Source organism: Mauremys mutica, chromosome 8, assembly GCF_020497125.1.
Source record: "Mauremys mutica isolate MM-2020 ecotype Southern chromosome 8, ASM2049712v1, whole genome shotgun sequence".
In the NCBI taxonomy this organism is placed as follows: domain Eukaryota; kingdom Metazoa; phylum Chordata; order Testudines; family Geoemydidae; genus Mauremys; species Mauremys mutica.
This window is the reverse complement of record NC_059079.1, coordinates 94,883,730-94,897,289: the sequence shown is the minus strand read 5'-3', so window position 1 is coordinate 94,897,289 and position 13,560 is coordinate 94,883,730. Positions and strand designations below refer to the sequence as shown.

Sequence of the window (13,560 nt, the reverse complement as noted above, 5' to 3'; positions counted from 1 at the left end):
TCACTGTGTAAACTCTTACTCAAAACGCGCTATCTTATATGCCTACTTTATTTTACAATGCCAGTAAAAAAAACCAAAAAAAAAAAACCAGCTATACTGCATCTGGATGCCATATCTCCCATGTACAGAAAAAGTACGTATGCTTTTATTAGACAGATTATGTTGTTACTTAGATTATAATGTTCTGTTTTAAAGACTGCCTTCTTTGACCTGATCTTAATAAAAATATATAGGATTTTGGAGTAAACTTTACACAGAATATACAATGCTAGTTAAAAATCTATGTAATTTACAGTTAAACGGCACATGAGGTTTGCGTGGGACACAAGAGGGAGTTAAAGGCATGTGATTTTCAACATTCAATATGAGTCATTCAGCTCTATTAAATCTAAGAAAGAATAAAATCAGTAAACAAGGTGCTGACACCGAACAACAGGCTATACTGATTCAAGAGTCTGACGTACTAACAAATATTTTTAAAAGAAATTGTTCTGGGAATAAGAAAACTTGCCTTTTAAAAACATTTTTCAAAAAGCAAAAATACTTAGTTTTATTTTCTTTCCACTTAAATAATGCTTTATAGGGTATATAACACTGTGGAGAAAATGAAACAGAGGAGCAGACCTCAAAGTTAAGAATGCTGCTGAAGTGGTGAGCAGGCAAATGAAAATAGGAGTTTCAAAACACGATTTATAGAAACCTTTTTATAGGCCATGCAATCGTTACATGCCCTATACTGCTTCATGGCTGCAAATGCATGTGATTTGTTGTTGCTTAGTACGATTCACATACAATTGGGAGGCCTTGTCTTGAAGACAATAGTTAAAATATGCTGACGTGGGCTCTGATATAAAGTGCGTATTGCATGGCAATTTTTGGCAGTAATGATACAGCACTATAAAATTTCACACTTTTACAGTCCCAGTACACTAAAGCATGTCCTGGAGCTTAGGATATGGTGGGCTGCCAAGCTCCACCCCAGCTTTTAAAATGGGTCATATAAGCACATGCCATGATGGTGCATTTGTAAGCCAATACACACACACTTCGGATGTGTTCTATTTTACATTTCAAGATGTAATGTGATGCATTTGTTAAGCATTAAAATATTAATCTACCACAGAATATGGTTTCCACATGGGAAAAAATTTTAATATTTGATTTTGTACAGTCTTCCCAGTGTTGGGTTTTTTTTGGGGGGGAGGGGGGTTTAAAGAAATTTTTATTTCAACAGGTGCTAGGAATCTAGATGCCTTTGAAAATCCCAGTAAGTGGCTAGATATTTTTAAAAATCTGCCTCAATCTCTCTGTGTCTCAGTACCCATCTGTAAAATGTAAATAATACTCACAGGGTGTTGTGTGAATAAATACGCTAAAGAAGCTCAGATATTATTGAGACGGGGGGCAACATTTGAGTAGCTGAGATATAAAGAACCGTTTTTCAAAACATTCTGCATGCTTTACACATATTTAAACCCCTTATTGTTGGAATAGCATTATCAGACAGTTTCTCTCTTTCAAGCACCATACTATTGATGAGCCTTTAAAACACAGAAATTGATTAGATAATAAGCACAAAATATATAAAAATATAAAATGTACCAGACTGCATCTGTATAGTTAAAAAGCAGCTAAACAAATCCTGTTGTGTTTTTTCTTTATATTAGGTATTATTTTGCAATTTTTGATATGCCCAAAATTCACACACTTGATAATATGCTAAGAGTAATATCAAATACTGTTAAATTCTCTGAAGCCAGTTCAGCTTAGTAACTTTTCCTGTGCTTTACTCTTGCAGCAAATTTTGGTATTGACTTTATACAGGAAGTAGTTTAAGATCAGCTCTATCATGTTGCTGTAAGGGGATGATACAGAAAGATGTGATTTGATGATGTCCTAATCAATAACTTCAAATTATTTAAATAGTGTGATTGTTAATAACTTGCACTGCCAATAAACATACCATTTTTAAATGTTGTCTGAGTGCAAACTGAGCTCCAGGGAGAAAGTATGTTAATACGGATTTCAGATTTCTCAGCTTAATTGCAGTAAAATAAATTTAAAAAATTACTCTCATACCAGATATTTCTAGCTGAAAACTGCAACTGTGCAGATACCTTTAAAACATTATGAATCATTTTTACACTGCATTTTGCATAAAGACAGTCCCTCTGCCCTGGGGAACATACATTTAAATAGGATCCCTGCTCTAATCAATCTCTGATTAAAAGTGTTGCAACAACTGTAAAATTCAAGAAATATGTACATGGATGATGTAGTGTTTAGAGGTTGGAACTGTGAATCAAGAGCCAACAAAAATTCCTCGCTCAGCAACAGATTTCCTTTGTGACTTGGGTCACATCACTTATCAACTAGAAATATTTGGGTGAAGGGCACTAGTCATTCAAAACACTTTTCATTACTTTCATAAGTGCTTCAAGATCATAATTTCACACCATATTCTATGAAAACTGTTGTATGTTTGTTGTTGTAATGAGTCTTAAAAATCTGTCACAAGAACTTTTTTGACACAGTTTTGTATGATTGAACAAATATAATCCATCCCATATGGGTGAGTCCAAACAGCCCCGCAAGATCTTGCCAAATCTTCAGTTATGCAATACTCAGCTAAAAGAAAAGGACTATCTACTGAAATTAATTTAATCTAGTATGATATGGATCAAGGAAAGGGGCAGACAATTCTATTTCAAGTAGGGAAAGTAACTAATGAATCAAAATTTGTCCGTGTCTGAAATTAAACATATATGAGGCCAAAGACAGATGATTATTTTTATTGTTGCCAGTGGGAAATGTTGTGCAATGTAAAAGGATGGGAGTATGGAAATGCTGTGGGCTATTTGCATGCCTTGAGATGGAATGCTCAAGCAGCTCCTATTTCCTAATCTTTCTTTTCTTGTTAGAATTCTGCAACATTGCATGGGAAGTCAGAGTTCTGGTGCAGAATTCCAATGCCTGTGTTGCTGCATTGAAATAGTCTACTCCTAATCCATTTTGCTTAAATAGGAGATAGTCAGAACAAACACTAGATCCGTGATCCTGTTACCACAGCTAACAATGATTAAGTGCCCGATTCACTGGGTACTGAACACCTCCTCACAGGTGCTGAGTGCCTTCAACTCTCAGAATCACACCCTAAAACAGCAATATTCACAAAGAACAATTAATACATTTCTCCCACTATACAGTATACTAAAAATTGCTAAAGCAATCATAGAATATCAGGGACCTCATCTAGTTCAACCCACTGCTCAAAGCAGGATCAATCCCCAGACAGATTTTTACCCCTGTTCCCTAAATGGCCCCCTCAAGGATTGAACTCATAACCCTGGGTTTAGCAGGCCAATGCTCAAACCACTGAGCTATCAATGCTACACTATGGAGAGTTTTGATAATACTAAACAGTACTTTTCATTTTCAAAGGATTAAATATTAGGTAACTAATTTAAAATGTCTGGAAATGTTAAGACCTGGTTCTCCCAACAAATGAAGCTTATCACTCTGCCTTGGATTGAGAGTCTGTTCTATTACATAGGTTAAGCATGGTTGAGTCTGGTTCACACTTGGATAAGAGACCTTCAAAACATCCCTAACTTCAACAGAAAGTGGTGTTAGTGAATCAACAGACAGTAGTCTTCCCTTTGAGTTAGTACTGAAAACAAAGCCTCAACATGGTATTAAGGGATGCTATGCTTCAGTCGGTGTCATCTTTTGGGTCACATGTAAAGAGGAGGCTGTGGTCACTTGTGTTTTTTAAAAATCCCAAGGAATTTTTTGCAGGTATACGGATATTACCCCGATGTGTTAGCCAAAATCTCTAGCTTTGGTAATTATATTCTGTCTACAGGATATAATTGTCTGTAAAGCTTTATGCATATTTTCTGTCTGTAAAATGTCTGTAAAGCTTGTCTGTAAAGCTTTATGCATATTTACAGCACTATATTAAATAACAGCAGCTTTCAGAGGTAAAGCATTTTGTGCACATTAGATGGTGTTAATCCCATTAACAATATCAGAATAATCAACCACATGAATGTTGCAGCTATTCAACAAAGACATATTCAAAATATTTTAATATATAAACAAAGTGAGAAGGGCAAAAATCCAAGGCTTTTACAACATAATTACTAAAAGGAATGATAAAAGTTTACAAAGGGCAAGACAAATATTTACACCAAAAAATGAAATGGAATGTGCATATGAAAAGATATTTGAAACACAAATGGCTAATCATATAGAAAATAAGAGGATTACTGGCTCCTGTCAGCAAACTAAAACAGGAATGGAGAGAAATTCTTTAACAATGTCATATTTTCTGCTTCTACAGTGCCTTCTATCCATGGATCTCAAAGTACTTTAACTGCACTAAGCAAGTCTCAAAACACCCCAGTGAGGTGGATATTATACCCATTTTAAATATGGGAAAATTGAGGCACAGTTTAAGAAGCCACTTCTTCTCACAGGGAAATCAAAAGTCACATGGGCTTCAATGGTCCAGGATCTGGCCTTATGTGTTTTGTCCATGGCTACACAGCAAATGTGTGGCACAATCTGGATGAGGATCCAGATTTTCTGACTCCCAGTACAGGGTGCCTTTAACCGTGTAAAGCAGTGCAACCTCTTATGCAATGGGCACAAAGTCCAATTGTAAAGCCAGGATTAGAAATCAAAACTTAGAAATTAGAGTCATACAAATGAGCAAAAGCACACTGACTTTCATAGCTTCACTGGCACTTTAAACCCTTTACAAAATACTTCCATTAAAATAGTGATAATGATAAAAAAGTTTAGTGGCTCTACATTTTGAGCACCCTCAATGTACCAATATTTCATAGTTTGTATGCCATAAAGCGGATGATGCTTGAGTTCATGAATAAAAGAGAAGCCTATTTCACATTTTTCATAGTAAACCCTCACATTTACTTTAAGTCTGCGAATGGTTAAACTGAATCTTGGACTGTTCTGGCCAACAACCTCAAAGAGTTATATTTTCAGACTGCTTCAAACAATCAAGTGAGTCAAGAGACTTTTAACTAAAATGTCACAAAATATATTGTAACAAGAGTAAAAACCCACAAGAAGACAAAACCAGTAAAGAAGCACAAAACCAACAAAGAAGCTGAAGTGACTAATAAAAGTAAAGCTATAGTGCAGATTCAAGTTATTTTCTTGTCCTGAAAGACAAATATTTATATGCTCAAAAGCAACCAACAAGCAGTCATACTGTAATCTATAAAAAGTAACAGTGCACACTGAAAAAAGCAAGCTAGCAAATAAATTAGTGCCCTGATAGTTCATCCTCAGAGTCATTAAACAGCTAATATCAGATGTTTTTATTATACGATTGGCTCATCTTGACTTCACATTCATCCTGGGCATTATTTTAGCATAGTGATGTCACCTCTGAAATCCATGTGTGTAAGGGCCTAATTTTCAAAAGTAATGAGCACCTGCAGCTCTTCTTGCCTTGAACTGAAGTTGGGGGTGCTCGCTACTTCAGGAAATCAGGCTCTAAAGCTTATTGTTTTCTTGTTTGGGAATACAACAGAGAAAGTGACAATCAAATTAGGTGCTAATATGCTGCAATAGGAGTTCTGTAATTTGTTTTCTCCTTGGCTAGTGAACAAAACACATATTCTGCCTCCAGTTAATTTAGGACAGGTTTACACAACATGATGGTAAGAATGCCTGAGACCTGTACTAGGTATCACTGGAGCTGCCACAATGGAAGATTACCTGCAAGAACTATTGTAGACTATTCTGACAATTTCTACTCCGTAGAAGAAATAGGTTTAAAAGGTGAGCTAAAGGGGATGGTCCCACTGAGCTCCATCTAAAGTAGAAAGACGGCACAGAGCAGTGATCTATCAGCCTTGCAAGCAAGTTCCAGAATGTCCTGTAACTTCTGAATATTTTGGCATTGTTTAGAAGAAACCAAATGGTGTCAGAAATACCACATATACATCAGTCATAAATTGGTTTTAATCAACTGTAATGAATGGGCAGCAGCACACAGTTTCTTAAATCAGCCTCCCTGTTTGTGCTTTACCTTTTCTATCAAACACAAGCAACCTCCTCCTCCTCAAGTTCACTAATCCACCAAGACTCAAACCCATCTGAAAGAGTTAAATTTTTTTTTAAAAAGTATTTAAAATCTCACCCTCAGAAGAGTCCAACAATTCAGTAGAGAGCACTACTCCCAAAATGTTTTATCTAAAACTAAATACAATACAGTTTGACATCAATGCACAAAATTGTGTTTTCTATAGAAAAAAAGGCTCTACCCCGTTATGTTATTTACCTAAAAAGAGAGGATGGGAGAATTAGTGTTTGAAGGTACACAGTGCTAATCAAACACTATTGATCATAGTTACTATTAATCTATTAGATACCTACATGGCATTCCCTCACCATAATATCTAAGAAATGGTCCTATCACCCCTTACCCAGGGGAAGATTAAGGTCATGTGGCAGAGGCAAGCAAGAACTTAATTAAATTCTTTAGTGGCAGAAACTTTTAACACTCTCAACTTATTAGGATAATGGGTTCACTAATGTAAAAGAGCAGAACGGATGTGTGTCAGACCACTATCATGCCTTCCTAATAGTTTCTGGCCCGGTCTTCAAACAGTATATTTTGGAAATTGTTTTGGTTTTGTGATTTATATCTCTTTATGCTTCTCTCTAGAACCATTAAGATGAAAATATTAATATACATAAGTTTTTAAAATACATAAATATTATGTTAAACTGATTTACTTGATTGACCAAATAGCCTACCTTGAAGCCATGCTAATCTGTTGAGTAACTAATGTGTTTTCTACCCTTTTTCCCCATTGACCTACCCAACTAGTTTTTTCCCCTTCCATGATTATGGACTTTCAGTGAATGGCTTGATTTTTTACCCTTTTTAAAAAAAAATTAAAACCAATGTGCCACACTTTACAAGACAGCTCATCTGTATTCAAACTAAACACTGAAAAAGCAAAAACACAAATATCTTTAGACACACCAAGAAGATGAAGTCTTATTTGAGTTTGAGTGGTGCTACAGTGGACTAGAAAACTTGTAGGAACCGTTACAAAGACAAAGTCTTTTGAAAACATGTACCCACAGATCATATACATTTGTTTTGAAATAAAAGCTAGTGTGTACACCCAAATCTGATTTTAAAACCACAACAATTTTTGTTCTGCATTTTATCATCAAAATATCAAAAACCAAACAAGTTAGAATTAAAGCCTTATGTTATCTTTATATTATCATAGAAGATTAGGGTTAGAAGGGACCTCAGAAGGCCATCTAGTCCAACCCCCTGCTCAAAGCAGGACTAATCCCCAGACAGATTTTTACCCCAGTTCCCTAAATAGCACCCTCAAGGATTGAACTCACAACTCTGGGTTTAGCAGGCCAATGTTCAAACCACTGAGCTATCCCTCCCCCCCATATATGGTATGGGCCTGATTCTCTTCTAGACCAATGTTATATGCTAGTGTAACTCCATTGTCTTAACTGGATTTGCTCACAATTTACACAAAAACAATCAGAAGAGAATAAGGCCCCATAAGTGCAAGAGAAAAAAAGTCCAAATGCTCTAGCAAAGTACTCAAAAAATGCACAAAAAGAACCACCAATGTTTCCTGAAAATGGATAAAACTGGTTAGAAAAGAGCATTATCCTGGGCACATGATTTGTCTATAAACTGACTTTCTGCAATCTGCAGTTTTACAGTAGATTCCTATTAAGCAGTTTGAAACAGAACAGTTGTGGAATTACAAACAGCCATCCATGGGCCTACTTGTATGATAGGGGTGACACAGAAACATGATTAGCTACACAAATTCTTTAAATTGTGTTTTGTAAAATTCTCTTTTTTTTTTTAAAATGGGTTCAAGTTGAGCAAACATTTTAACTATATACCAGCAACCAGATCAACAGTCCCATAAATGCCACCAACTGATTTAACTGATCAGGTCAGTGACAATGATAGTATTATTATTTAGGCATTTATACCATTTCCCAGTCTTCTTTTTTCAACAAAGAACTTTAAGAGAACTATCCTGTTAGCATCATTTTTTCCTGAACCTTTAGAACTAATTATTGTAATGAATAATGCAGGTGCATCAACAAAATAGAATCCATCCATCCACTCACCCACCCACCCTCACCCACACAGAAACAAACTTTCAGCTAGTTCTAAAAGACCATTACTTCAATTGACTGATTTAAAAGCATACATATCATGTTGCTAAAAGGAAACTGATTTGCAGGCAAAATGTCAGTACAGTGATTCTTTGCACAATTTTGTTACCTAGTGACATACATTAGTAGGATTTACTCATTAAAAATACTCTTATGGCAGAAAAATGTTTCAGGGAGTTTAATACAGCTCTGGCATATGGGGAAAATGACTCATGCACTACTTACTCATTAATAATCAGATCTGGTGCAAAACACAGCAGGTTTCCATTTGACTGTTTATATGATCTCCATCCTAGAGCAAAAGCCATCAGGAACATCCATGAGTACTGCAGAAGGGTCATTTGGTCGTCCAAATGTAAATTTCGGAAACCTAAAAAATACAAAATATAACAGTGTAGGCAGTGAACAAGTCATGCTTAGGAATTGCTCCTTTTCAAATCTATCAAACAAATAATCAGTACAAATAAAGTGTTATTAATAAACAGCAGCATTTTAAAATGTGTTTCATATTATTTACTTTAGTTGCGGCGGTGCATGTAAACTTGAAGACATCAAAATTGTGTGTCGAACTGCAATGAACAGATATAATCAACTACTTCTGTATTTTATGTTGTTAGATGCTAAATAATCTGATCTAATTAAAAGTGCATCTGTATGCTGAGAAAGAACAGACTGCACTTGTGGTGGTAGGGAAGATGAAGATGGGAGATTAGAAAAACTAACACAGTGTCTCTTACCTGCAAATTGTTGCTGTTGATCAAAGTAATATACAAAACTTCAGCATAATTTTAAAGTTACCAAGATTACATTCAGCTGCTTAGCATACGACTGTAATGCATCCTTCATTAGCCTAATTTCTTTTTTGCCTATGCAGATGAAAAAGTACCCACCCATAGGACCCAACTTAATGTGGTTATAGTCACAATCTCTTTGCCAGTTTTCAGACTTTGGAAGTCTTTAACATAACTGAATTCTTGAGCTTGTTTGAATTTGTGGCCTTCTACAGTTTTAATTACACAGAATACAGAAATGCACTGAAAAGGATAAGTAGCAGAAAAGATAACATTTATACCTTACTTTTAAAAAATATTATATATTATTCCTGAGTACATATACACCCTTAACCTCCAGGTGATTGTTTCCTCCTGGAATAGTGTGTGTCACTTGGAAATCTCTTGAAAAGTACTACAGAAATCAGAAGGGCGTATAATATTAAAAATTCAGAAATTTTTTTTTCCATGTAACTGGAAATGATGACTGAAAAATATCCTACAAATGATGACTAATTAAGTTTATTTATTTCCTCATAAGCAGACAAAACTGGTTCAACTGTCTTGTGTAAATATTACAGTAACTTCAGACTGAATTCCACTGGCTTTATTTTAAACTGCCTCTTATTCATCAGTAATTTTACACAGTAGTCACAAATCATAGAATATGTACCACATTACTCATCGTCACTAACTGCCTGTAACATTATAGCAATATACAGAATGAACATGGCCAACAAAAATAATGAAGAAACGTGTTATATCTTAAAATTGCTCCCCTGAGCAGAGTTAAAATGTAGGTAGATTTTAATCTACAGTGGTAGCTCATGTCAAGCCCTGGCTGTTTTTAACAAGATTTTCTGCCACACTGAGTCCTTATCAAATTTATATTCAAGTTGACTTTATTTAACGTCATCAGACACTTGACATCCCAAAAAGGTCACTTCAGTTCTATTTCCCTAAGATGTTTAAAATGATAATATCTGGTGAATTAATATGCCCAAATTATATAGCCTCTCAATCTGGTCTACTTCAGAATAAAGGCAGGCACCTCTGAAGGTAGGAAAACCCCTCTCCATATTGCTACTTTAAAGACATTAGTAATACCGTTTAGAACTCATTTCAAAACTACTGGGTCAAACCCCGAGGTCCTTACTCAAACACTGCTCGGGCAAAATTCCTCTGATGTAAAAACTTCAGGATACAGCTCATCTTATTTTCTGTACATTTGTTTAATCATTCTTTATTGTTAACTAACGATACTAGGGCTAACAAAATTATCTTTGTTCCTTATCAGTTCCAACTGCTTGCCTTGTTTATTTCCCACCTGAGGCAATAGTCCTCTGGACATCATAAACATTTCCACAGCAACTAACTGTGATATCCCAAATGGAGGATTACTATGATTTCTGCAGGGTGCAAGAAATCGAAGTACACAAACACAATAAAATGAAAGACTGTTGTGAAAAAAAGCTTTAGTGATAGATTGATCAAGAAAAGGAAGATAAAAAGGCCTGGTATGATCAGAACAGTTACTAGTAGTAATAATAATATTATTAAATAATAGAGTGGCCTTTCAAGAAGTATCATCTTCTGTAAGATTAAAAGCTTGTCTACCTGGGGAAATTAACTAGAAGAGTTCCTCATGTGGACACACTAATTCAGAATAAAAAGAGTGCTTCCAAAGCTAAGTGTTTATCCTGGAATAAAGTCACTTTTATCCCAGAATAGATAACATAACAAAACTGCTGGGTGGATGCTAACACCTTTACTTCATTCAAATTATTTTCCCAGCATAGACAAGCCATAAGGGACATTTCAATCTCCCTATTCCAGAATAAATGTTTGAATCTAGTCTTTTCTTGCAACTCCAAATAGGTTTATTTTCAAAAAATGGCGAGACAATCGTGTAAAAGGAGAGGGCAAGTTACATTACATCTTTACTTATGTGTACATTGTACGTCACTCTTTAGATTTATTTATGGAAAAGGGTGGCTAATACCACTACCTAGAGCCAAACACAGCAGAAGCAGGTGTGACAGTTTTCCTGTTTATAGCTCTCCCAGATGCTCAACGGCACCACATTTCAGTCTGTCCGAGGACCATGCAATAGGATGCTATGCATGATGTCAGAATTTGAGGACTCATTTGAGCTACCTGTTTCCTGATGTGAAAGAAAGCCAAAGCAAGCTGTAAATACAGCAGCCTTACTGATTCTACAAATGGGAGGCATATCGGCAATTCTCCTTTAAAAGTCCCATGTAATACACCCAATTTTGTGGAAGCAGCTATGGTGCCTGAACAAAATGGAATATCAGGCTTTGCTCCTGGCCCTGGATTAGAGATGGCAATGACTGTTCCCATTAAGGTAGAAAGGATGGGCAGAGTGGAGGAAGCGTGAGGACAAAGTGGCTATGGAGACAAAAAGATACAGGACAATTCAGTTAAGGAGAAGGGGATCAGATGGGTTGCTCCCTGAATCATGGGAACCCTCTTGCTAAAAATTAATAATGAAGCACTACATTCGAAACTGCTGTGGAAACAGACCCAAGAACACTTCTCTTTTTCTGTGTTAGAGTTTTTTTAAAAACTGTTCATGTGGTGTGTATATTTTTCACACAGGGACTGAAGAGTCAAACCTAATTTAACTTCAAATTGTAATCCAAAGAAATCAAAAAGAGATTTTGGTTCTGTTTTATGTCTGTATTGTTGATAGGTATTTGAAACATAATTTATCTAAGATATTAATCAAATAAGAGAGTTAGTCCAGAAAGGTATTGAAGGAAACGGTCAAAATAAAAGATAAAAGACTATAATTTGGGACAAAAACTGACATCTTTTACCAAACATCTCTGTATTACCTGGTATTGCCTTTGCCCATTTTACCGCAGCTACCACTTGCCGTCCTCCTAACATGTTGAGAGTTGACATTATACGCCATGTTGAGTCAGGTAGCGTACTGTCGTAGCCTGAATACAGAACCTCTGGCTCAATGACTTCCAGCAGGGAAACCAGGGTAGGGGTTAGCTGTGGCAGAGATGCAGGAACTATACTCTTGCTTACTGGACTTTCAGAAGCATCCCTCGCTGCTGTCACATTGGACTGCTGAATTCCTTTGATCTTCTTCTTCGTTTTTCGAGCTAGGGAAGATTTTAGAAATTACATGTAAATTAAGTAAAATAAGGAATCTACATAGTACAAAAAATATAAGATAGGAAGTGCTGCTCACACAGGGAATGCTCCTTTTTCTTTAGATTAGTCACTGGCAACTTTTAAAATATTTTTTCATAGGTTTTTGTAAAAATTTGCATCAGTGAAAGCTAAATCCCTGTTGTAAACTGATTTATATCAGAGATGTCTAAGAAAGGAGAAGTCACGTTAATGTATCAGAGATGCAGAACAAGGAAGACATACTAATGTGGGGTCTGCAAACCGTATTGGGTGTGACCACTGGATTTCAATGAGACTTCTCATCGTACTGAGCCCCCCTTAGTACTAAGTGTTTGCAGGATTGGGCACTTTATCATATGCTGAATATATAAACTACAGAAAACACACAGAAGAAAGGAAAACTGTATTTTATAAATAGGATGCTACCGAATACTCAGAGCCAGGGAAAACATTTTTGGGGGATGGCACTGGGCAAGAGAGGAGAATTTTCTCTGGCAATCCTCCTGCAAACAAATTATTGCTGCAGTAATTAAACAGTAAATAAAATTCATATGATATACCAGATAAAAACAGCATAAGCATCACATTGACAGAGATGTCAGCTCTAAAATAGAAAGACTATTTATTAGGGGCTCGTACACCTGCACATCTACCAACGTGATATATGCCATCATGTGCCAGCAATGCCCCTCTGCCATGTACATTGGCCAAACCGGACAGTCTCTACGCAAAAGAATAAATGGACACAAATCTGACATCAGGAATCATAACATTCAAAAACCAGTGGGAGAACACTTCAACCTCTCTAACCACTCAGTGACAGACTTGAAGGTGGCAATTTTGCAACAAAAAAACTTCAAAAACAGACTCCAAAGAGAAACTGCTGAATTCGAATTAATATGCAAATTAGATACAATTAACTCTGGCCTAAACAAAGACTGGGAATGGTTGGGTCATTACACTAATTGAATCTATTTCCCTATGTTAAGTTCTCCTCACACCTTCTATTGGCCATCTTAATTATCACTTCAAAAAGTTTTTTTTCCTCCTGCTGATAAGAGCTCATCTCAATTGATTAGACTTTTCCAGTTGTTATGCATACTTCCACCTTTTCATGTTCTCTGTATGTATAAATATCTCCTGCCTGTGTGTCCCATTCTATGCATCCGAAGAAGTGAGCTGTAGCTCACGAAAGCTCATGCTACAATAAATTTGTTAGTCTTTAAGGTGCCACAAGTACTCCTGTTCTTTTTACAAGTAACTGAGTCTCCTGCTTCCCTTTTGACTCCCCAGAATGCAGACTGCCGACCATATAGATTATTTAGTACATTTTTTGCAGTACAGGAAATGAAGTGACAGACAATTCTTTTCTGAAGTCTGCATCTTGGTCCATACAGGA

The 13,560-nt window shown here is 36.1% G+C and overlaps 1 protein-coding gene across 1 annotated transcript in view; it reads right to left on the bottom strand.

Moving 5' to 3' along the window:
• The window catches only part of NR3C1 (nuclear receptor subfamily 3 group C member 1), a 150,031-nt gene that overhangs the window by 12,697 nt on the left and 123,774 nt on the right, over positions 1 to 13,560 (bottom strand). The window contains exons 5-6 of the mRNA XM_045027234.1: positions 11,852 to 12,130; positions 8,446 to 8,590 (exon numbers count right to left, since the gene is read on the bottom strand). Of these exons, the coding sequence (XP_044883169.1) occupies positions 8,446 to 8,590; positions 11,852 to 12,130 (424 nt within the window). The remainder of the gene's footprint in view (positions 1 to 8,445; positions 8,591 to 11,851; positions 12,131 to 13,560) is intronic.